The 24,872-nt window shown below is 37.7% G+C and overlaps 1 protein-coding gene across 12 annotated transcripts in view; it reads left to right on the forward strand.

The window, feature by feature from the left end:
* Window positions 1-24,872, forward strand: part of FRY (FRY microtubule binding protein) — a gene marked incomplete at its 5' end in the record, with an annotated part of 227,301 nt that overhangs the window by 147,222 nt on the left and 55,207 nt on the right. For all 12 annotated transcript variants that reach the window (XM_082279085.1, XM_082279078.1, XM_082279077.1 and 9 more), the window contains 18 exons: window positions 482-664; window positions 1,540-1,626; window positions 3,152-3,411; window positions 3,743-3,932; window positions 4,711-4,835; window positions 5,033-5,090; window positions 7,684-7,775; window positions 7,977-8,149; window positions 9,211-9,371; window positions 10,183-10,293; window positions 11,624-11,778; window positions 13,834-13,933; window positions 14,246-14,417; window positions 16,172-16,428; window positions 16,805-16,951; window positions 20,323-20,491; window positions 21,249-21,339; window positions 23,820-23,902. In XM_082279085.1, coding sequence (XP_082135211.1) covers window positions 482-664; window positions 1,540-1,626; window positions 3,152-3,411; window positions 3,743-3,932; window positions 4,711-4,835; window positions 5,033-5,090; window positions 7,684-7,775; window positions 7,977-8,149; window positions 9,211-9,371; window positions 10,183-10,293; window positions 11,624-11,778; window positions 13,834-13,933; window positions 14,246-14,417; window positions 16,172-16,428; window positions 16,805-16,951; window positions 20,323-20,491; window positions 21,249-21,339; window positions 23,820-23,902 — 2,614 coding nt within the window. The remainder of the gene's footprint in view (window positions 1-481; window positions 665-1,539; window positions 1,627-3,151; window positions 3,412-3,742; window positions 3,933-4,710; window positions 4,836-5,032; window positions 5,091-7,683; window positions 7,776-7,976; window positions 8,150-9,210; window positions 9,372-10,182; window positions 10,294-11,623; window positions 11,779-13,833; window positions 13,934-14,245; window positions 14,418-16,171; window positions 16,429-16,804; window positions 16,952-20,322; window positions 20,492-21,248; window positions 21,340-23,819; window positions 23,903-24,872) is intronic.

Here is a 24,872-nt window from a genome sequence, read left to right on the forward strand (position 1 = left end):
TAAAATCTAGCATAAAATAAATAAAATTAGCATAAAAAGGTAAATCGTCACATACTTTTCATTAAGTATTGTTACAGTTTACTGGTGGGGTTGGCTTCTAGAGACCACCTACCTAAGGTGTTGGCTGCTACAGGACCAAAGAAGCACCTGAGGACATGCTATCTGGAGTAGAAAAAGTGTGATGTTCACAGTCTGACTTATTCATTTTTAGCGGAGGATGGAAAAAAGTGGGTAGTTTAATTGAAAATTAGAGGGAAGGATTTGTTCAAAGGACTCTACTCATACACTGCTTTTGTGGAACAAGATAACCTAAAGCAACAAAACTTGGTTGTTTGAGGGAATATGTCAAGTTTCCCAGTACTGCATCTGCATGGCCTCTGCATTTTGTTTCTTTATGTGTCCTAGTTAAATAGAATATTTCTTAGAGACCTGGTTTGCAACCACCACCACTCCATTTTCCCCCTCTTGCCCTGTTCTACAGTTGATACCAAATGGATCCAGCCACAGAATACAGTCAGAAAGAAGCCCCTATTCTAACGTCCTGCACGCAGTCGAAGGATTCGCCCTGGTTCTGCTGTGTAGTTTCCAGGTTGCTACGCGGAAACTGGCTGTTTTAATCCTCCGAGAAATCCGTTCTTTATTCTTGGCCCTTGGCCAGGCAGAGGTAGGATCTTTCTCTTCTGGAACTTGCAGTTAAAATTTCCCGAAAATAAAGCTCAAAACTGCTATTACAATTGCTTTTACTGTAATTGCTACAGTGTAGCAGGTATGCACTTAGTTTATAAAAAAGCATTTGATTCTGTTTGCCTTAACACTGCAAACCTTTTTGTGCACTCAGCAATGTAACATTAATGGCAAATGCCCTCTATAAGAATTTGAAGGGAAGTGTATAGCAACTTCATATTTTCTGTTGGAAAGATGTGACTGTAAAATACACTGTAAAACCTTTTTTTACTGCATGGGTCATTTTTGTATTGTCAAGATTATAAATTTATATTGGAAATGAAACCCATTCCTGTAGCATACTATTTTGTGAAAAAACCCACAGCACAAGACACCTTTAAGATCATTCACATACATTTTCCTTCTGTAGTAAAGACCTCTAAGTCTGTTTTATGGATACAGAAATATGGAGAGTCATGTTGTGTATGGCGGTCACAGCTCAGTGAGCCATCTAAATGCCTAAGAACACAAATATGTGTGTTCATGGCAAAGGAATGCTTCAATAAACAGCAAGCTAATTTTTCAGTCTTCTGATACCAGCTATCCAAAGTCATTTGGGATTTTCTGATATGTGCTTTTGTTCTCTAAGCAGTGAGCTATAGCCACAAATTAACTTCATTTCAAACCACAGCCTGGACTTAGTTCTGAGATTAATTTGAAAAAGACAAAATGTACCCATCATTAACAATGAATATTTCTGGCTACTTCAGATTCATGTCATAATTTTTAGATGGTTCTGTTTCATGTCCTGGAAAAATAAGATGGGAAATAATCTGGTCAGGAGAGCAGTAAACTTGTATTCTCTGTATTATGCAGGACGATGACAGACCTATGATTGATGTCATGGATCAGTTGAGTTCCTCTATTCTTGAAAGCTTTATTCATGTGGCTGTTTCAGATTCAGTAAGTACTACTTTACTGTTACTGCTCATGTTTACATAACAAATATCAGACATGAAAGACTGAAAATAAAACTGCTGAAAATCAAAGAAATCATACAGCTTTAAGGCTTCAGTCATCTACCCAAGAGCTCCAAGGCTCCACAATGTCCCGGACAATCTGTTCCATGAAAATAATCATACTATGGATATGAAAGATACTACATACAGAAAAAAGACCAGTTGAGAAAGTCTTATTGCTGAAACCACCTGATGCTGGAGGCACTTGGAAGTCACTCGCTGCTATCATCTGTTTGAGAAGGGACTAAGTTTTAGCTCCCTTGTGTCCTCAGAAAGTGGCCCTGCCTGCAAACCTGAGCCTAAGCTCTAGAGTAATTCACAGCTGGGGTGAATCTCTCCTTTTGCTTTCTCAAGTCCCTGATGTGTCTGACATGCACCAGTGAAAGCAGAGATTGAGTATTTTGAATAAAAAAGTGTCAGTAGAAGAACTGATATATAAGACAACTTTTTTTGCTTGCTGTCTTAGAGATTAGTGAGGGCCCATTTCTGGAGGGCAGGAACAATCAGTTTGGGGTGCTTTTCAGCCTGGTGAAATTTAAAGCAACAAATGGTCCTTGCCACCCTTTCCAGGGTTGTGGCTTTGATCCACATGTTGGGTGCTTAAAAAAGTAACCCCAGCCAGCAGTCAAGCCTCACACAGCTGCTCACTCACTTCCCCACCAGTGGGGTCGGGGAGAGAATCAGAAGGGTAAAAGCCAGACAACTCGTGGGTTGAGGTAAAGACAATTTGATAGGGAAAGCAAAAGCCGTGCACACAAGCAAAGCAAACCAAGGAATTAATTCACCGCTTTCCATGGGCAGGCAGGTGTTCAGCCATCCCCAGGAGAGCAGGGTTCCAGCACATAGTGGTGACTTGGGAAGACAAATGTCTTCACTCCAAACATGTCCTTTTTCCTCCTTCTTCTCCCACTTTATGTACTAAGCATGATGTTACATGGTCTGGAATATCCCTTTGATCAGTTTGGGTCACCTGTCCTGGCTGTGTCTCCTCCCGGACTCCCAAGCACCCCCATCATCCTCACCAGCATGTCAGGACAAAAAGCAGAAAAGGCCTTGGCTCTGTGCAAGCCCTGCTCAGCAATAACAAAAACATCTCTGTATTATCAACCCTGTGTTCAGCACAAATCCAAAACACAGCCCCATACCAGCCACTGTGAAGAAAATAAACTCTACCCCAGCCAAAACCAGCACAGAAGGGGACATTGAACTGGTGGGGAGGTTGGGCCCTTCTACAGCTGAAAACAGAAACTGAGCAGGAAAGAGACATTCTGACTTCACAATACAGGAATTAGGAAATTCATCTGAAATAGCAGCACCTGGGTTTGGGTGTTGCAGTTTTAGAGGCCAAGGTTTGAATTTTGTGCTTTCATTCTGCTCATTAATAATAAAGCAAAGCAAATGTCTTTGCCTCTGTGCCTGGTCTCTGACTAGTGCAGCAAGGAGTGTTAATTTATCTTTTCTCTCTGTAGACAACGATCCCATTAACACACAGCGTGGATTTGCAGTGGCTGGTGGAGTGGAATGCTGTCCTAGTAAACAGCCATTACGATGTGAAAAGTCCTTCCCATGTTTGGATATTTGCACAGTCCGTTAAAGACCCATGGGTTCTCTGCCTCTTCAGTTTTCTTAGGCAGGAGAATCTACCAAAACACTGTCCTACAGCTCTCAGCTATGCTTGGCCATATGCCTTCACGAGGCTACAGCTGATAATGCCTCTTGTGGATCCAAAGTAAGTGGGAACCTGCATTTCACTTTCTTTTGTATGGGCTGTGTGATTTTAATATAAGCTTTTCTTTAGTCTCATGTTTCAGTATCAGTCCACAAGTGCTGCAAGGTGCCACACAGAAATTGGTGCCACACAGGTTTGAGTTATGTAATTGTAATTTTTAAGGTGGAAAACTCCAGTTTTCTACCTTCCGTGATTTTTCCTGTGTATCATGTCATGTTGAATTGCTGGTAGATACATAGCATGTTTTATTCCCTTTTAAAATATTTTAAACTACAGTGTAATTAAGAGTGGGAAATCATTTTAATAATTATAATTTATTTTTAAATTCCAGTATTCCTGTTAATGCAAAGAAAACAAGTACAGCAAGCAGTGGAGACAACTATGTTACTTTGTGGAGAAACTACCTTATTCTGTGCTTTGGAGTAGCAAAGCCCAGTATTATGAGCCCAGGACACCTGCGTGCTTCAACACCAGAGATCATGGCTACCACTCCTGATGGAACAGTGAACTACGATAATAAGGTGATGCATCCTGTTTCAAGTAGACTATTTGTTTAGGAGAATTTTAAGCTGCATCTTCATGCAAAATCATATTCTGATGAAAGTATTTCAGTTAAGGAATATTTTGATGTATATTTTGATATATGCGACCTACTTAACACACATAATTAACAATTAAAACATCTGTATGATATGATGTGTTGATAAATATTTGGCAAAAGCCATGGCGTTTTCAATATATTGCTCTTTTTTTTTTTTTAGCATTCTGGGTGATGTGCATTCAAAATATAGGTCTGGACATGTGTTTTGAAGTTAACTTCAGTTTTTCATCCCCTTTCTTTCCTTGTAGAGCACTCCAATTTGTAAATTTAAAACATTAAGCAATAAAGCAGATTTCTGAATGAAAATTGTGTTCCCGTTGGATATATGCCTGTCAGAAGCAATAATATATAAAATATACTTTCAAGTAGTAGAAACCTAAGAGGAGCAGTAGTTCCACAAATGCAATTACTGGAATATTTTGATGAAGCAACAAATTAAGTAAATTACAATAATCTGAACGAAAGTAAAGAGATTTCCCAGATGTATTTGCTTGTTAGGCATTATTAAGATGATTGGGAAGTAGCAGACATCCAATTAGACTGGTGGATTGATAGCTATAACAGTAAAATCATTCCAGTATGTTTTTAAAATATATATTGATTCTTGGACAATGTTTGTTTTTAAAAAAACAAAATAATCGTTTACTTAATATTGATGTTCTGACAATTAAATTCAACAATATTTTAATATATTTTAGGCTATTGGAACTCCATCTGTTGGAGTCCTACTAAAGCAGCTAGTTCCTTTGATGAGACTTGAAAGCATAGAAATAACAGAATCACTTGTGTTAGGATTTGGAAGAACAAATTCCCTTGTTTTCAGGTACTTCTCCACTTATCATATTTTCAGTTATTTGCCTCTAATACAAGTGCTTTATTTTTGTTGTAACTTAAATATATATTTAAATTTTTATTTGCACTTAAGAACTTTGTTTTTATATATATTTGTTTGAATAATAATTAATGCATATCAAAGGACATTAGATTTTGTTTACAAATATTTATGGTTTTTTAATTTAGGGAATTAGTAGAAGAACTTCACCCACTAATGAAAGAAGCCCTAGAAAGAAGGCCAGAGGTTAGTTGCAAAAATCAAATGCACTAGTTTTTTAAAACTGAAAAATTCTGTCTGTTTGAAATACAAATACATTCTTTTGTACTAACTAGCAAATCAAGCTCTGTGTGCAACAAGAATTTTATTAATTGTGTAATTTAAAATAATTTCATTAAAATCTAGTTTAATTTAAATTCTGTCAGTGATCCAAAATGTACAATATAGAGCTCCATTCTGAGGAAAAATTTCCCATCCAATATGGAACCTCCTGATACAGACCTTTGATATATTGGAAATTCACTTTCAGTATCGGAAAAAAAATGTGCTTTAATGCAGCTGGGCTACAAGCACATTTTGTAGCAGTGCTTAGATGTGCTTTTATTTTCAGGGCAGGCAGGGTCACCTATTTCAGCTTCACAGAATCACAGAATCACAGAATGGCTGGAAGGGACCAAAGTGGTCCAACCTCCCTGCTCAAGCAGGATCATCCTGGATCACATGGCACAGGATTCATTCTAAATATGATCAGTTACCTGACAAATTAATCAGAGTTTTCACCTTCATTATAATACTCTCTTTTGTTACAAGAGAAGATGATGCTGGAAGGGTTTCCAACAGATCTTCCAATCCACACAAGAGAGAATGCTCTGTTCTTAAAAACCTCTGGTAATAAAATCTGTAGCCTCAGTAAGCAGTTTAGTCTCAGGATGTGTCTGTGAAGCTAAAGAGGAAGGCCACGGGGAGAGCTTCTGAACTAGACTCAAGTTGCTGTTCTGCTCAGTTTTCCATCCTTGACTCGGTTTTGGACCATTCCATCTGACTCCAGGATAGAAATCTGAGATGGCTCATGGACAATTCTTAATAATTCCTTGTCTGGTAAATGTCCACAACCATTTCCATTCTGCATGACTTCACACCTCAATTCAGTTATGTGTCCCTATGAAGTCACTGATTTGAAGGTCACTTGTTTTGATACTGGGCAGAAGAGGATTAATACACCTTAGTGCAGCCACTTGCCTGTGCATTTTGTCTGTGCACCTTTTAAGACAACTTGGACTTGAAAAGCCTTTCCTGGAGACATACAAATCCAGTCTACCCTCAGGAAAGGAATTGCTAGAATTCAGAGGTTTACTGTATGCTGTAAGAGCAAATTTAGCACATGAAATTGTTAGTAGAAGAATACAAGAACGAGAGACTGCAATGTTTATTCTTGTGTTTTTCCTGATATGAATTAATGGGCCACCTTCCTGCAAACAGTGCCACCTGGGAACCCAGGAGTGACTGTATGGGTTGTGTAGCTGTAGAGAACATGGCAGGCCTCCATGTCAGCAGGCAGGTATCCAACACACCAGAAACAATGTCCTTGAACATATGCTATGACTAGGAAGAGAATTGCAGGCATGGCCAAGAGCTGCAGGGGTAAACCAAAATGGACATTACACAAGATCCGCCCCTGTGGGCGCTGGCACGGAGCTTGCCAGGTCACCTCTGACACTGTTGCACAGCAGGAGGCAGCTGTGTCTGGTAAAATACAGTATTACAATAAAACTGCTTTTTTCTCTACATGTACTTCCTGGAACCTTAAAGGTGTAACAAGAGAAGAACAGGGCTCTGAAGAGAACAAATCAAATGGCACAATTATTTGAATAAAAGCTTTGGCTACGATGCTGCAATTCTGCCAATTCTGGGTCAGAATACCGGGCAAAGCATCATTTTGTTCTCCCACACATCTACTGCTGGCCATGGACAGAGCCAGAGTCCTAGAAGAGACAAGCCTTTGATCTCAGTATCGCTCAGTTTTGAAGAGCAAAATCTGCATTTTCTCTGAGCTTTTCTTGTTTCTTTGAGTGCAATAGCAGCTTTTTTACCTTCTTGTGTTTTTCTTGCTTAGGGGAGATACAGAATACAAAGTCAATTTAGCCTTTTGGTAAAGAACAGGCCTTGTTGCATTCACGTCTTTCCAGGCAAGATAGAAGACAGAAAGGACAGCTTTCTAGAAGACAGGGGATACAATGAGCCAGTTAACAACCATGCAGTCCTGTTCTGTGGGAGGAGGACATTACCGTGGGCAAAACCCCTGCAGTCAACACACCCCACAGTGAACTGGAGTGGTGTCTGCTCGGAGCTCATGGGTGATGGTGTGCTGCAGCATTGCCAAGTTCAGGAATGGCTAATCACTAAGATACCTTCCCCAGGTCTGGGTATATGTTCTGCTCTTTAAGTGCCTCCAGCACCCAAATTAGATTATATTAAACTAACGTGAATATCCCTATTACCTGAAGATAGCATGGCTTTTTGGTACAGGAACCTTGAATATTAGTTATTTTTATCCAGTATTTCATTATTTAATTTCAACGTTTTCAGTAAGTACTAAAGCAGTTGTTAACAATTTTTTCAAGAGTAGTTACAAAGACAAAAAATTGATCATATTCAGTTCTTTGTTGATGTGTAAGCACAGTGTTGTGGTGAAATACCCAAAAGCACTCAGGTACCTTCATGAAGAAAATTCTCGAACTGCAATTCTTAAATGTCACTGCAATACTGGCATTTCTGAAGCTACTAGTTTTTAATTTATGCACCTATGCATATAAACATGGCTGTTACTTTAAATTCCAAGAACAAGAAACGTCGAGAACGACGAGATCTACTAAGGCTGCAACTACTGCGAATTTTTGAACTCCTTGCTGATGCTGGTGTTATAAGTGACAGGTAGGACTATCCCTCATCATAAATATTGGTCTTTTAAGTGAAATAATTTTCAGTGTCTGCTACACTGAGATTATGTCAGTACGTTATTTGAAGAAATGTGTGGTCTATCAGATATGGAGAGCTTTGCATGCATTTCTTCAGAAAACTGTAGTATAACTACTCTGTTATTCTATATTAATGTGCAACTTTCCTTTATGCTAGTACAAGTGGAGCCTTAGAAAGAGATACACTAGCCCTTGGAGCCTTGTTCTTAGAGTATGTTGATCTGACTCGCATGCTTTTGGAGGCTGAAAATGATAAAGAAGTCGAGATCCTTAAGGATATGAGAGCACATTTCAGTGCAATGATTGCCAACTTGATTCAGTGTGTTCCAGGTATGGTGCTGAATTATCTCAACATACTAAGAAATTGCATTTAACATAGGCATTGGAAAAGTAATTTTTTGTGTCTTGTTTTGTCTGTGTTTTTTCACTGCTTGTGAATTATCATATAATGAATGTAAAGTGGAATGTAGAAAAAAATGTCTTCAGAAGTCCATTAAGATTGAAATAAAAATACCAATAAAGCTTGATGAAGCTTGTAATAGTCGTGTATAAGAATCACCTCTTTAAAAGCCTAGCAAAGAAATTGTCTGTGACCTCTAGGTACTTCTTTGACATAAGGCCTTATTTTCTTCCCTCTGACTTGATTGCCAGACAGGCCTTGAAAAATACAAGTAGGTGCAGACAACATGCAATATTAAATGCAGTGAAAAACTTGCCCAAGGTGTTGAGACAGTACCCCATGTTACCTGAGTCCAGTTGTATCACAGAGATTTGTCCAATTGATTTCATGTTTTTTATATATTGCAATATCCCTTCAGAAATATAATGCAATTACATTAGCAAAAAAGCAAAAAAAGGCCTTTGCTTTAAAAGGCTTCATATAATTAGTGGAAGATGACGTCTGGAGCTTTTTTTTCATTTGCTCAGGTAATTCAGCTGTTCATCACATACTTGTCATAAACAAGGAGGTGCCAAGTTTCTTTTATTTATTGTCCCTACCTATTACTGTATTAGAGTAGGACTTATGTATTGTTTAGGCTCAAATTTAAAGGATTGGAAAAACCAAGTAAATATTTGCCACTAAAGGAATGCAGGAGGCAGTGAAAACTCTGATTTTGTAATTAGGTTCTTGCATGCTTTTCTATAGTCAGATGTACATGTTTGTATAACTACACATTAATTCAAAACTGAAGGTTCTTAGAAATAAGATGCATCTTATTTGCTTGGTTAGATTTTTTAAAGGAGCTTAGATATTTTGGAGTAACTGTATATTGAACATATAAAAACCCCTCCCTTTTTGTAGAAGTTTGAAAATCATGTCATCATTGTGCCACGTGAATGTGTATTTAATACTAAACAAATCACAACTATTTCTATTTCTGTTCACTTAGTTCACCACAGGAGATTTCTCTTCCCTCAGCAGAGCTTGAGGCATCACCTGTTCATCTTATTCAGCCAGTGGGCAGGACCTTTCAGTATTATGTTCACACCGCTGGACCGTTACAGTGATAGAAATCATCAGATTACAAGATACCAGTATTGTGCATTAAAGGTATTAAAGTTTCAGTGTACAAACCAGTAACAGTAATTTTCCAGTCAAAATACACCTAATTGTAGGGTCTATTTCCTTTTATTTCAAAGAAATTTGAATTGGCATACTTGAAGCAAACTTGTATGCGCATAGGTATATGTACAGTATAGCACTGAAATTACATGTTTTTTTCTTTGTAGACACTTTTCAAGGCTAATTATTTTGAAAACCAGAATGCATTTTCAAATTTTACTTAGCTGTTTATTAATGGGTTAGCAGATTCAGCAAGGAGATCGTGGGCTCTGAAATGAGCTATAGCCCCAGTTCAGAATCTCGGGATACTGAATCTGTACCAATATACATCTCAGGAATGCCTCCCACACTTGCCTGGAGACATGCTCAGTAATAATGTACTTTTGTGGCAAAACTAGTTGCAATTCCCCTGCATGAGTAATCTGGGAAAGTGATAGCTTATGTACTTACATAAGCTGCATCACTTGCTGTAAGACAGTTTTAATTTTTGCAGTAACATACTATCAAAACATCTGAGTATATTACGATTGTTTTGTAGCTTGATATGTGAAGACTGAGTAAAATGACAAAATGTATCTTGAAGATAGAACTCCCTCCAAAATGCTTTGGGCATGATCTGGAATCCAGTAAAATCTATAGCAACATAATTATTGAATTCTAGCAAAGTCGGCTGTTCCCATTTCCATCATAGTTCCCTCAAAAGAGGAAACAAGTGGCAGTCCTGTTAGCCAGAACGCAAATCATTCTGCAAGGTTCGTTGTGTTCATTTTTGTGTAATTGAAGTTTGGTGTATTTCTAGGCCATGTCGGCTGTGCTCTGCTGTGGACCTGTGTTTGACAATGTTGGTCTTTCTCCTGATGGATATCTTTACAAATGGCTTGATAATATTCTGGCTTGTCAAGATTTACGTGTAAGTACTGACCAAAATGCAACACTGATGGACAATTACTCACTGTACTGGGTGAGTAAAAAGTTTGTGACTGTAAGAACTATGACTGCGTACATTCTAAAAATCCCTTCCTGCTTGGTAATGTAGATGCTGATGAAAAAAATCTGAGTGAAAGTTGTGTGGGTAGATCTTGCAAATATGAAATAAATTATTCAGGAAAGGAAAAAAAGTGGTTTTTTTCTTCTTAACAAACATGTAATAGACTATTTTTTCCATTTTTGTGAAGGTGGGCTTCGACTTTGTAACTACACAGTCATAGTTCTGTGTTTGTAACTGATTGGACTACCTCTTTGATTAAGGAGGAGTAGATTGGTGATTTTTATCAAGTGAAGGGAGAGAGACAGCAATCTTTCCCTTTTGGTATCTTGTACTTTGTCCTGCTCTTCTCCCTAAAACTCTCATACCAGCACATATATCTGCTAAGAAAAAGTAAATAGCAGAACCTAAATAAGTGCATGTGGAGCAGCTAGAGGATACAGGCTGTGGAAATGGTAATTGATTAGGGGGGGAAAAAGTTGAACAATTTAAAGAAAGAATTAATAGCTACAGAGAAAATCCTTCAGAAATTACATGGGATTTCAGAATGTTGGTAGGGACAGAGCTATAGAGACATGTGCAAGTGATAAGCAGTCTTTACAAGTAGTTACCTACACTTGGTGACAGAATATTAATAGGCATTAGTGTTTGGTGTACCAGCACTGTCCTGTACTGAACGAACATGAAGTCCAAGCCTTAGTTGTGATGTGTTTGTAGCAGTGGTGGTACCAGAATTAAGTAATTCATGGTCTGGGGGGAGAGTCGTTAGATTGCTTGATGTAGTTGGATTAAACATACAGGTTTGCAGTCTTGTAAAAGGTATTTTTCTTTGTCTGCCTTGCTTTTGTGTTAGTCAAGAGAAGGATAAACCTAAAAGTCAGTCACTGTGAAATTCACATGAACTAGGCAATCAGCTAACAAGTCAGTTACTGATATAAATGGAAGTTGCCCAAGAACACCTATCAAGGATCTTAGATTTTCCAAAGATTCTGTGCTTTTTTGTTGTTGTTGTGCTTAATTTTGGACAATTTATTTCATTTATGTAGTCTTTGTACCTACCATTTTTTCAAGTGGTGAGTATTGAAACCTGAGTCACATTCCAACTCCGCTATCCCTAGAATAAATTTATTACAAATGATCTCATTTCTTTTTACATATTTGAATTTTCCATTTTCCCCATTTTGCCTATGTCACTCTAAGAATTTTAGAGAATGAGCATATCTGACCCCATTATCATGTTTTGATGTTTGCTCAGGTTCATCAGCTTGGCTGTGAAGTTGTAGTCCTGTTGCTAGAACTGAATCCTGATCAAATCAATCTCTTCAACTGGGCTATAGATCGATGTTACACAGGATCATACCAGCTTGCCTCTGGGTGTTTCAAAGCCATTGCAACTGTGTGTGGAAGCAGGTATTAATTAATCTATTAATCTACACTTTCAAATGTAAAGAAAACTGAAGATTCAGCTCACTGTGTTGTAAGGAGTTGTTGGTCACACTCATATCTTCTCAAACAGTGCTTGGGGACTGTATTGCTTGATTTTCATGATTCTGAAAACAAAGGGATGTGCTTGGTAGGAGATGTTCTTATTATATGTATATTTGAAATGTGGGGTGTTTTTATGCTGTTTTGCTCAGAAAGATACAAAAAGCTACAAGTTTTATTTGAATGTAAGTCGTAAATCTGGTTTCAAAAGATTTGGCATGGTTTTTAATTTAATTTATAAAAGAAAAAATGTTTTAAATGTCAATAGCTTGAAAGTAATTATTTTGACTTGTCATTATCTTGAAAGTCATGTTCTTTTTCTACCTGGCTTTCATTTGATTTGATTAGTTCCTTTTCGGTCAGCTGGTATCATCATTACTGCTAATGCTGAGCAAGCACAAGCTACGTGAAGATATGAATACAAATATTGCTTTTGTGTCAGGCGTTCATAAAACCCTATCCCTATTTTTTATTTTCAAAGACAATATTTATAGAGAAATTAAATAATGCAGAAATTTGCATCTTATTAAAATAAATGTGAAAATTTACTCTTCACAAAAGTAATTTGGCAAGATGTCTGAGCAGCATAGAGAAATACTCAATAAAGAAATACTTGGGACTTGGAAAATCAAAATAAGTCAAGAATTTTATAGTTTTTCTGCTAAACTGTTTTGTTCTTGCAGGAACAACTAGACTAGAGACTGAGTAATACTGAAGTTTTAAAAATATGAATGGAATTTTGCATTTGCAAGTCCACTTATGGTAACAGGGTTTTTATTTTAATGAGCACAAAAACATAGCCGTTTCAGCCAGTCTTTTTTCCTCAAATGGTGTTACCTGTGCCACTGTGTCCTAAAAATTAATCTTTTCCATTCTTACAGTAAAAAATTGAGAGTATGATCTTCATTATTTATTTTGAAGGGAAAGTCCTCTTTCTAGCAAGCTGGGAATTTTTATTAATATTTGAAAACTGTTAATAGTTTTTCCTCTCTCATCTGTCAAAATGTATCAGGAGACCACTGCTTTAAACTACCTGTAAAATGAGCAGCAGTGTATCTCATTGATGATGTGTCCATCCAGCTTTCTACAAAGAAGCCACTTCATTTCTTTTCTTTTGCATTTATTTTTTACACAGTGGAAGGACAAAGAGCCAGTTACAGAGCTTGGCTTGCAGCTAGTATTTGGAATTACCAAAATGTCCCATGCCACACATGTATCTGCCATATTAAAAAGTCCAAATAGGCATCCTGCAGCCATCCAGGAGCACTGTAGCTGACATCTAGGTTGTTAAATTGATGGTTCAGAATTCAATCGGTGCATTTACAAATCATCATGAGTAAACAGAAATCTATTTAGTGCAAATCCAAGTATTGTGATGTGGGAATTACTGCTGTAACAATATTCTCAGTAAGTTAATACTTTGATATGTTTAACCTTACAGTTGATGCTGACTTTATAGATAGCAGACTTTTTGAAGCAGTTATTCATGTTTACTCTTTGAAAACGATTTTTATAGAATTGTCTAGTACCTCAGAATGTTCGTGTCAGAGATAGTGTCTTTTGTCCAAAGGGACTGTTTTAATTGCAGCTTGGCTTAAGAAATTCTTTATCCCTGGAAATTTTCATGCTCCCCATTTTCTTTCACGGGTGTCAGTCTGTCCTGTACACAGTTTATGCTATAAATTAAAATGAATTGACAGTTACAGACACAGGTATTGCGTTTATCACTGTGGGTACCTCGGTGCATTCCTAAGCATCAGTCTAAGGTAATTATAAATAATCCTTTCTTTCTTCCCATTCACCAGATGGTCCTTTGATCAAGCAGTGTGTATTCATAAGAGCTCCTTTCCCATATTCTGATGGTAGAACAGAGAAAAGAAAGATGACATTCTCTTTAGACCATATTACAGAGTAAACCAGAGTGAATATAATCTGCATTCCTTACCAGCATTCACAAAAATGTTCCGTTTATTCTTCTAGGAACTATCCTTTTGATATCGTGACACTTTTAAATCTGGTGCTGTTCAAGGCATCTGACACCAACAGAGAGATTTATGAAATTTCCATGCAACTTATGCAGGCATGTATCAGCTACTTATTTCTTCCTCCTGTCCTTGGAGACTTTTTTGATGAACTTCTTATAGAGCACTGTTATTTGTGCATTAGTTTTGTTTTGAAAATAAGCAACCAGTTATGTCTTGGCTATAAATACTTGCAGGAATATTTATATTAAAATGAATGTTATAGTGTCTTTTGTATTTGGAGCATATACTCTGAAACATGTAGAGCATTCTCTGATAGATAAACTCGAAATGCTGTTATTTCCTGAATTAATGAATTTTTATTGTCTCATTCCTTTTTTTTTTTTTTTTTTTTTTTTGGTCTTTTATAGATCCTCGAATCAAAGCTTTTTGTTTATTCAAAAAAGGTAGCTGAGCAAAGACCAGGCAGTATCTTGTATGGGACACATGGTCCATTGCCACCTCTTTACAGTGTCTCACTTGCCCTTCTTTCATATGAGCTAGCAAGGATGTATCCTGAACTTACCCTCCCACTTTTTTCAGGTACCTATATTTATTTATTATCTCCTTTATATTTTTGTACAAATGCTAGACTGAAATGCTAGACTGCTACCATTTTGAACCACAGTTGTGTTTATAAATTTAGCTTGACCTGTTTTTACTCCGATTCAGATCAAATCAGATTTAGGAATCCAGTATGTGTTTCCTAGAGGTACTCACACAAAGTACAGAAACAAACCTTCTTTGGGGACTCTGTGCCACTTAGGTGATCTTACGGTAAATTTGAAATTACAAGTGCCCTGAATGAGTTAAAATGACATTGGCAAACTCTGCTATGATGGGTTCTCATGTGATTCTTCTTACGCATACATTTATATAAATCATACTTGTGAGGATTATTTCTTAATTTTTTTATAAACATTTGGGCAGATTGGGCATTTATAAACTTTGGGCAGATTGATTGCCAGTGTCCAGTTCTACCAGTGATTCAAATCACTCTGAGTGATCTCTGCCTTCTGTTATTTGCCACATCTGCATGTTGCAGCATTTTTAAATTTTATCAGAAATGCATATTTTCAGGATTGCTGAGAAAAATTTTAAGGAATGAGACCTGCAGGAGCACAATTCAGAATACGCCCACTCTGAGACCTTTCCTGGGAACAATGGTGTTTTCAGACATATCTGTCTGTTTTAATTAATCTTATGTGTTTCTCTAGTTTTTAAATAACAGAATTCAAATGTCTGTAATCGTGGGAATTTTTACTGGCTCTTAAAATCCCTTTCTGTTGTTTTTACTCAGTCTGTAGTGGCTGGAGGGAGAGTAAAGGAACAATCCTTACATTTCTCAGTGCCCAAGATACCATGAGTTATAAATAACGGGTGTAGGGAACTTCCGATGGCTCGTTTATCATTAAGCAAATGCTGTTCATTATTACTGGTATCATCTACTCATGTTACTGTAATGACTGTGTCATTAAAAATACCTCTGATATACAGGATACACTCCCAAGTGAGAGATCCTTTCTGTACATGTAGAATCATAAGGAGGAGAGAACAGTGTGTTCTTCACGATTTTTAAAAACCAGGCAGCAAGTAAAGAAAGGAATTGTTTGCTCTACTGATTTTACAGATGATTTCTAGTAATGTGAGATAATGTGGTTCACTTTGGCAGGAAGCTGTATTTCTTATCCCAGATTTTCCAAATCCCTTTGCCTTACAGTGCCAGTTCTTTTTTTATAAATTATATAAAGTGCTGTATACAAGCACTCCTGAACTGACAGCCAACTATGAACTTTATAGGCCTCCCCACAGGAAATAGGATCCCAATATATGCAAGATTTTTTCTGTAAACTCAGTATAAGTGCTTTATTATTTAAACTATAGCTTAGAAACCTGGAGGCCAATGGGGCATTTGTAATTCTGCAGATCACTTTTGTATGTTCTCCAGAAGCTTTTGGAATTCTAGGGTAACTACTTGTAACTGAATTATCCTTTTTCCTCTTTATTGGCTTCCACTTAATATATAACATGGCACAGTAACAAGGGGTGACTTTCTCTTTCTAAGCCCAGACTGTTAGTTATTTTAGACAGAAGGCATGACCCATTGCTTGCTATTATTGAACATTAATTGAGTGTTTCTCTTCAGGAAGCTCAAGAACATGTTTTTGTATGCTTGTAGCGTGCAAGGTAAAAACCATCAGGTAGCCTAACAAACATCAGAAATGTGACTTAAACAGTGTATTTAGGGTTTCCATCATAAATTAATATGTTGTCCTTTTCAACTCGTACTATTTTAGAGGTAAGCCAGCGATTTCCAACAACACATCCAAATGGAAGACAGATTATGCTTACCTATCTGCTACCATGGCTTCATAATATTGAACTGGTAGACAACAGACTGCTCCTCCCTGGGTCAAGCCCTACCACGCCAGAAGATGAACTGAAGGACAAGGATGGGGAAATAGCAGTCACAAGTGGACTAAAAGGCAATGGCTGGGGCTCACCTGAGGCCACCTCCCTGGTTCTTAACAATCTCATGTATATGACAGCCAAGGTATAAAAGCAAATCAAACAAAGAAATTAACCTGTAAAACTTTTGTTTCTTCCCTCCAGTACCAGAAATGTTACACTGGAACACTCTCTACCAATCAGACAAAACCCGCTTGATTTTAGGATTACTTTTTGAATTCACAGTCCTCAAGAGTATTTGTTTTCTTGTATGATTTAAGTCCTTCTGTGGATCAGAACCTAAATAGTTTTAGATATAGTTAATGCTCTGAAGTCTGTCAGGCAGCTTTTAAAAATACTGTTTTATAACTTTTTACAGCATTTCACTGGGGTTTTTTTGCATGAGAAAATGCTCTAAAAGAACATGCTTTAGTTTGGAAGTCTGTATATTTCAAGGAATGTATGCCTATGATTCTTTGCAGTATGGAGATGAAATTCCTGGACCAGAGATGGAAAATGTCTGGAATGCTTTGGCCAACAATGAAAAATGGAGTAACAACCTTAGGATAACACTGCAGTTCCTCATTAGTTTGTGTGGTGTTAGCAGTGATACCATCCTTTTACCCTATGTAAGTCTTTGCACTTTATTTACTGCTGATAACATAGGTTTTAGTGAGGAAAACAGCTGTCACCTGCAGAAAATTAATTTCTGTATCAAAACCAACATATACCCTAAGAAATACCAACATATTTCCTAACACACTGTACAAAATTAAATGGCAGGAATAAAAGTGCCAGGAAACTGAAATTAAAAGAAAGGAATTGAGTAGTTCAAATCTCAGTTTCCACCAGCGGAGCACACCCCATTGCAAGTAGGAGATGGGCTTCTCTCAAGCAAAGAGAAACTTTGCATGTCTGTGTACAGGGACAGCAACAGAGACTGGGCATTAATTGCCAGAAAATGCTATATTCTCTTCTATTTTAGCAGACTAGAGCTTTCTGTGGGACATCTCAAGAGACAGAAGATAGTTAACCTTTATAAGCTCCTTACCATATCAACTTCTGCCTCTACACGACTGTCATAAATTATCTAACAGTTGCTGCAATGTGCTGGATATTGTTATTATTCAAGCTAAAATAAAATCAGGGCTGTCTGAGAAAAGCAGGCTAGTTCTATTCCCATGTTCCTTATTGCTCAGTTGGTGCGTGAAACAGAATCTAAATTTAGAGAATTTTCCAGCACAATTACAATATGTTGTTTTATTAGTTAGCCTCTTTCCACTGATTTCCCTGAAATACATTTGAAATTACTATTAATGTGATGAAATTTATCTTAAAAGCCTCATAAACATTCTTCATTTACAGTTGCTGAAGTAATAGTTTGCCCAAAATGTTTATGATGACTGCTATGCTTATTAGAATAAAGAAAAATAAAGAAGCCTATAAAAATCTTCAAAATGTTATCGTACCATAGTCATCCTGTTTGTTTCCTTTTATTGTAGGTTTACTGTTCTATATTCTCAAATCAGTGTATATATATGTCTAACTAGTCAAAAGAGGAAAAATTTGGAAGTGGAGTTGATGTAAGAACAAGCTCAAGGGTTTTATCAGAGGAAGACAAAGGGGTTGATCTGAAGTAAGACCTTTCCCTCAAATGTGACAGAGGCTTTCTATTCAGTGCTGACCATGCTTTGAGCAGGAGGTTAGATGAGAGACTTCCCCAGTTCTTTCCAACCTGACTCATCCTACAATCTATGACAGACTTGGGATTATGCCCAAAAGGGGTCTCCATCAGGAGAAGCTATGTTGGCAGAGAACAAGTGGAAATCACTTGTTAGAGACAAGACACAAAATGAGGGCTGTTGCCCTCATTTCTGACAGTTTACAAAAGGAGCAGGGGCAGTTTTCTGAGAGGAAGTAGTAGTCCTGTGCTGGGGACATGTCTGACTCCTAAATCCAGCCTGACTGGAAAATAACCCTGTCACCTCTTGCCCAGGAGCTCCTCACATACCTTATCCTCCATCCAGATACTTGCCAACCCAAAGCTTTCAGCACCTCCTTTCTCCAAATCTGTTACCATTCCACAGCTCTGAGCAGCCTTTCCTCAAACTCCCTCCTACCCAGAGCACTGCTTTCTTCAAATTCTTTCTTTGCCCCAAAGCCTTGGATTTCACAGCCCTATTCTCTTCTAGGACAATACAGTCCTCTTACTCCACGAAGAGAGCAATCTGTTCTGACATCTACAGCTTCATCTGCTCAGCATCTCCTATTTTGCGTGTTTGCCTTTTTTGGTCTCCCTCCCAGGCTTCCAGGGGCTGGTGGTGGCAGCAGCTGACAAGGTTCCCGCGTTTTCTACCACCCAGTTAATCTGTGTTTTGTAATGTTAAGTTAAAAGTCTGGTTTTCGGATTTTGCAAAATCTGAAAAAGTTTTTAGCTTCTGTAGGAAACCTGACTGTGCTTATGAGCCACCCCTTCACTGATAGCTTTGTCTGGAGTAGGAAAATGCACTGGTCTTATCACATGCATCTGCTCAGTGTTTTGCTAGTGCCCTGGAGTTTACAGATAAGAAATCCTACCTAACTGTTAACTACACAAGACTGCTGATACCATAAACATGTGTCTTCCATTATCATGTAGATAACAGATGCACTTTAGCAAACAAAGATCATTTGGACAGTTTATCAGCACTGTTCCAGGTCACCTGGGCTTAAAAGACCACAGAGTTGCAAGATTGCCAGTTTGCCCATCTCCTTTAGGAGCCCCTGTGCCCCCGAGGCAGTCACCAGCTGCTTTGTACCTTCAGCCATCTGTTCTCCCTGTGTGGGTCCAAGCCAAAAGCATGCCTGACTCATTTTTTAAATGTTTTTTCATCATCTAGATTAATTGCTTTGTCTCTTATGTTTCCTTTAAGCATTTTTTCCCAGTGCCCCAGTACAAATTGCTGAGCTGTCCGTTCTTCCACATTATGTACTGAAAGATTTCTTAGAATATTTACAGTTCAGAAACCTCTTCAGCAAAGACTTAGTGTTGGGGACGTGACCCCTTCAGGGGTGAGAGATGCTGAAAGTGGCACTGTGAACCCAACCAGAAATGAGCCTCAGGAAGGAGATGGATTTGTATCTGGAAAGTCCCTGGGAAATTTTTAGCACAGTAGAGTAAAAGAGACTTTGCATATGTGCGTTTTCTCTAAGCAAAAAGAAAAAAAGAGGGGAAAGAGAAGCAGTAAGGAAGTTATTTTAATGGGAGTATTTAAGAGTATAAGAACAGCAATACTTGGTGAGGCCAACAGACAGTTCAGTGTAATATATTAGCTCCCCTATAAGCATCTGTTTAGGGACATCTTTAAAAACAAGCAGGCAAGAACGAAGAGATACATCCCCATACGGTCTCCCAGCTCCAGCAGTTTATGAATCAAGTGTTTCTGAGCTGGAGAGAGTCTCTTTTAATAGTGATCAGGGTTTTTTTCCTCAAGAATTCAGCCTAATTCAGTCTCAGTATCTCAACAGTCCTCATTGCTGCAGTGCAGGTTTGAGGTCTTGTTAAAAGATTGATAGAAATTTCCAAAGTTTCTATAAACAATACTCTCAGATTTTTCAGGATACATGAAGTCTGTATACATAATTGCTCCGCCTTTCTTCAATTTGCTATTACTTTGCCTACAGATATAAGTAGCAACTCAGAGCCTGGCTTAATCTTTGTGGCCACAGCTACAGTTTTGTAGATGTGCATGTTATATATATAGTTATATACCTAAACAGTTCATTTTGAATAGTAAGCAAAAACTTTGAAGTAATTAAATCATAGATTCACTCTGCTGGGGAAATGATCTTGATGTCAAAGTGAGAAGTTTTATTTCCATATGAACTGTACGTGGTTGTGGTGTCTGCCCAAGAGCAACACTTGCATCCTCGATCGTTTCAGTACTGCAGTGTAACATTCATTGATTTCTCTGGAAATTCATATTGTTCAGAGTTTAACAACTGTTGTTTTCTTCCACAGATAAAGAAGGTTGCAATATATCTATGTCGCAATAACACTATTCAGACAATGGAAGAACTTCTTTTTGAGCTGCAGCAAACTGACCCAGTGAACCCCATAGTCCAACACTGCGATAATCCTCCATTTTACCGCTTTGCTGCCAGTAACAAAGCCTCAGCTGCAGCTTCTGGTATGGCCTGAATGTGTTTTCATTGTGCTCTCCTGCTCTTTTGAGTCTTCATCTCTTTGTAAAAAACCAATTTCTTACTTTTCCATCCATTCGGACCTGTGTACATAAAGTACAAGTTTCAGGGCCTTGTTGCATGTCTAAATTACAGTTCTTTTTAATTCCTAATGGTGTATATGCTTTGTTAACATACGCTTAATTATCTTAACCATTTTAATAGCATATTACCAGTGTTTGATGCTGTTCAGAATTCTTCCACTCTTCAGAAAACTCCACTCTCTAGTGGTTCTTTTACTCAGAACAAGAAATTATCATCTATGCGGTGATGTTAAGCAGAGTTTCCTGAAAACTGAGAGCCTCAGTGGTGTGGCAGTTCTGTTTTGAAAGGCCTAATGCTATTTCCAAGCTGCAGTAGTCAAATATGCTTAAGAACCAACCCCACATTTAACCTTGTAAATGTTTTGCCAAATCCTTGAAAAACAATAGGCTATGTCACTTGGGCATGAGCTTAGATTAAGGAGTAGAAGACTATCATTCTGTTAGTCTACTTGTCAAAGCATGTGAACTTTACACCATCCAGCCATGGAAGCAGGTCCTGGTCTGTAGAAGTGACTGTTCATTCATTCATATGTGCAAGTACTTGCAGGATGGTCACTTTGACTATAGCTGCTAAAAAACCCTTTAAGTTATGGGCTTTTATTGCTTTGCAGATGATGTCTGCTGCATGTGACAGGTGTTCTTATTCACTTCTCATATACAGGAACCACCTCCAGCAGTAACACTGTTGTAGCTGGCCAAGATAGTTTTCCTGATGCAGAGGAGAACAGAGTGGTGAAAGAGGCTGATGAAAGGTTTGTGGCTTGGGGTTTTTTTCCTCCAAAGTGTACATGTTTTCCTAGGCTAAGGGTGAGATGTTGGACAAAGTTCTGCATTGTATTGTGAGGAACTCTGGTGCTCAGACTGTTCCTAAGTGGGGTTATCCCAGTATGTATAATTTTTTTTTAAAAAAAGCTATTCTCTTGATTCTAGTTCCCAACTCTTGTTTAAAACTACATTGTAAAGGAACAACTGTTAAACTTACATTGAATGAATTGTGCTCAGTAGGTCATGGTTTTGTAGGAACTATCCACAAAGGTGAAAGAAAAAAACAGGAATGTGCACCAAATAATAACTACTAAAATCTTTACAAAAAATCAAATTTGATCACACCATTTGATTTCATGGACAGTGTGTAAAATTTGGTTTGCAGACTGTGCTGGTGATTATGTCAGTGATTGCAAAGACACCTCCTTTGGATGAAATGTCTTATAGAGGACAGCTATGGAAAATATCTTGGTTATAAATCATATATTCAGTTTAGACTTTTGCTACTTATGGTGCATACTGACAAATGACAAATTAATTAATGCAAAGCCTAAAGGCCATCAGATCCTAGAGCACAGACATACAGATTGTTTCTCTCACAGAAACACTCTTAGTTTTGCAGGAGAACTTTGGACAATTTATAATAGCATTTGTCAGTAAGTGTATTAGTATTACATTAGTTGCTTATAGTCACTAGTATTACTTCAGTAGTCCAACCCACCTTCCCTAAGTTTCAGAGCTTAGAGGTACAGAGAAAATTATGTGAGCAAACCTTTCTGTACTTCAGAACCTTTTGAATTACTTGCTTGCTACATGTTATAAACATTAGTAGCATTTTGTCAGGTTATTTATATGTGTCCGCTAATTTAAATGCAAGTAAAAAAAGTCACTCAGTGCTAAGTAAGGTTTCAAATTGATAGTAAAATGGATTTGACTCTAAGTGATGTTTTTCAGTATATGCACTAGAAATGTACTTAAAAAGATAATAAAGTTATTTTTTCCTCTGAATTATTTTATCATTCTTTACATAAATGTTTATGACTGCATAGTTTTAAGATAGATTTTTATTCAGTTGATTCACAAACAAGTTTAGCAAACATCTCCTGTAATACTTTAAGTTGGGATTTCTTGCCTTACATAAGTTTTAAATGTGACTCCAGAAAGCTTTTTAGCATTCAGATCTGCCAGAGACTTTATGATAAAAATGAAAGGAAAATGACAAAGTTCTGATATTGGTATTCAGGTTCTTGCTGAAAGACAGCTCAGAAAAGAATGGAAAATAATTTGCCTGAATTCAGTGCTGGCATTTATGTTACCAAACCCGGCTGTAAGTGCATCTGTACTTCAAAACCAGTGTGTCAACCTTAGAATGTCCATTAATATTGACTTCATGTGTCAAGGCATACGAAATAATGAAGGTCATTGATAGAATACCATGTATTGGATGGCTCATGATGCCTTTATGTCAACTGTACAAGGGATTTATTGCACCCTTATGGGACACACATGCTTTGGAGACAGTGTAATATGTTGTTGTATAGTGAAATATCCTGCGCTAAGGTGTATGAACATTAGTAAGAAATTGAATTGAATTTTTTCTATAAAATTTTCAGTCTTGTCTTGTTTGATACATGGTTATTTGTAATTAGTTTCCTAGTTTTGCAGGAATGGCAATGGTTTTAGATCATCACTAGTGCATGAGCTGTCAGTGTGGCTCCTCTCATTCCAGTTCAGGCCTGATTACTCTGAGAATACGAGCTGGAGGAAGTCAAAGGAGATCACCAGGAAAAGTTAGCTTAGCATGAATCTTTGGCAGATTTGAGGACAGCTGTGAGCAGTTTTCTCTGGCTCTCATATCCCTTAACTTCTCTATTAGGTCTGCTCTGGCATTTGCTGGACTCTCCTCTTGAAGGGTGATCTGCTGTAGTTCATCCTGCTTGGTTCCTGTGCAGGCTTGGCTTTGGGCTATCCAGTCAGTCACGGAATCACAGAATATTCTGAGCTGGGAGAGACCCACAAGGATCATTGAGTCCAACTCTGAAGTGAATGGCCCAAATGGGGATCGAACCCACAGCCTTGGCATTATTAGCACCATGCTTTAACTGCTGTATCAAGTTGGCAGGATTTTACCCATGAACATGATCTGTGACAAATACTAGCTATGAACAGCTTATATCTCAGTTCATGCTTAGCAGTTTCGTGCTTCAAAAAAATCACACATTTGCAGCATAAGAGTTTCCCTTTGCTGAATTTTAAAAGCTTGTGACACAGGAGCACACTGTTAGAACTTCTCATAAACTGGCTGCAAAAACGTTTTGTGGCAAGGATCAGCATTACATTCAATTGCTCTCCTGTGAAAGTGCATGCTTAAGGAAATGCTGGGGGGTTTTTTTAGGGTAAACATTTAAGTCCAGATGTTTAATGTCAGTCTGTGTTTTTAACAAAGATTTTTTTCTTGTATTTGAAGGTTCAGTAATGTCGTCAGAGCACATACCCGACTCGAATCACGCTACAGTAATAGCTCTGGAGGGTCTTATGATGATGACAAAAGTAAGTTCTCTTCAATTAGTGAAATATCTGGTGTTTTGGGTGGAGAGGAAAACATTCTAATGACCATCAGAGCCTCTCTGTTTAAGTTCTGTATAAACAGTAATGTAGCATCACCATTCAGGGAGTGTCCTTATTTTACCTTCATACCTCATTTAATTAATTTACTTTGTTTAATCTGGGTTCAGTCAAATGCATTTGAAGGCCAGAGAACTTCACAGAAAGCAGCAGCAGAGAATCCTCCAGAGAGTAACATATTGGGCCTTCCATACATGGCAAGGCAAAAGACCTCTAAGAGCATTAGAGCTTGTGCCATTTGGCAGTATATCCCTCCAGATCAAGTGCTGTTGTATGAGCATGAAAAGAGGTTGAGGAGTTTCCAAATATGAGATCTTATCTCCTCTTTAGCTTTTATCTGCTCTCTGCAACCGGTTTCTGGCTGCACTGTGCAAACGTGTGTTAGAGGGGAGATGGGGCTCCTGAGCATGCTTCTTGGTCTTTCTGTATTTCTGCTAAATGGGCTGTAAATGGACACCTGGTGCTCTCTCCAGAGATTCCAAAGAAAACCAATGTTAACTATTGAACAATAGTGCAAAACTGAGGAGTTGGGTGGCTTGACTTCATTTCTGGAAGACAATTTACATATTTTGGCTAGGCCCTAACCAAATGTAAAAGAGGCAAGATCTTGTTATTGACTTTCATCTCTGGTTTATTAAAGCCACGTCAAGTACAATATAGCCCATAATGTCTTGGTTTGGTATTACAGACACCATTTTGGAACAGTATTTTGACATTAAAAGTAAAGATTTTATGTTTTTCTTAATCCAAGTAATTTTTGGCAATACTCTTATGCAAAATACACAGACTGTAAAATATGTTACAATAGGATAATTTAATGTACACCAACAACTATTATTCATAATTATGAAGCACAGTACTGATAAAATATTGTGTATGTACAAACTCCAGTGCT

Source organism: Coloeus monedula (assembly GCF_965178545.1).
Source record: "Coloeus monedula genome assembly, chromosome: 3".
NCBI lineage: Eukaryota > Metazoa > Chordata > Aves > Passeriformes > Corvidae > Coloeus > Coloeus monedula.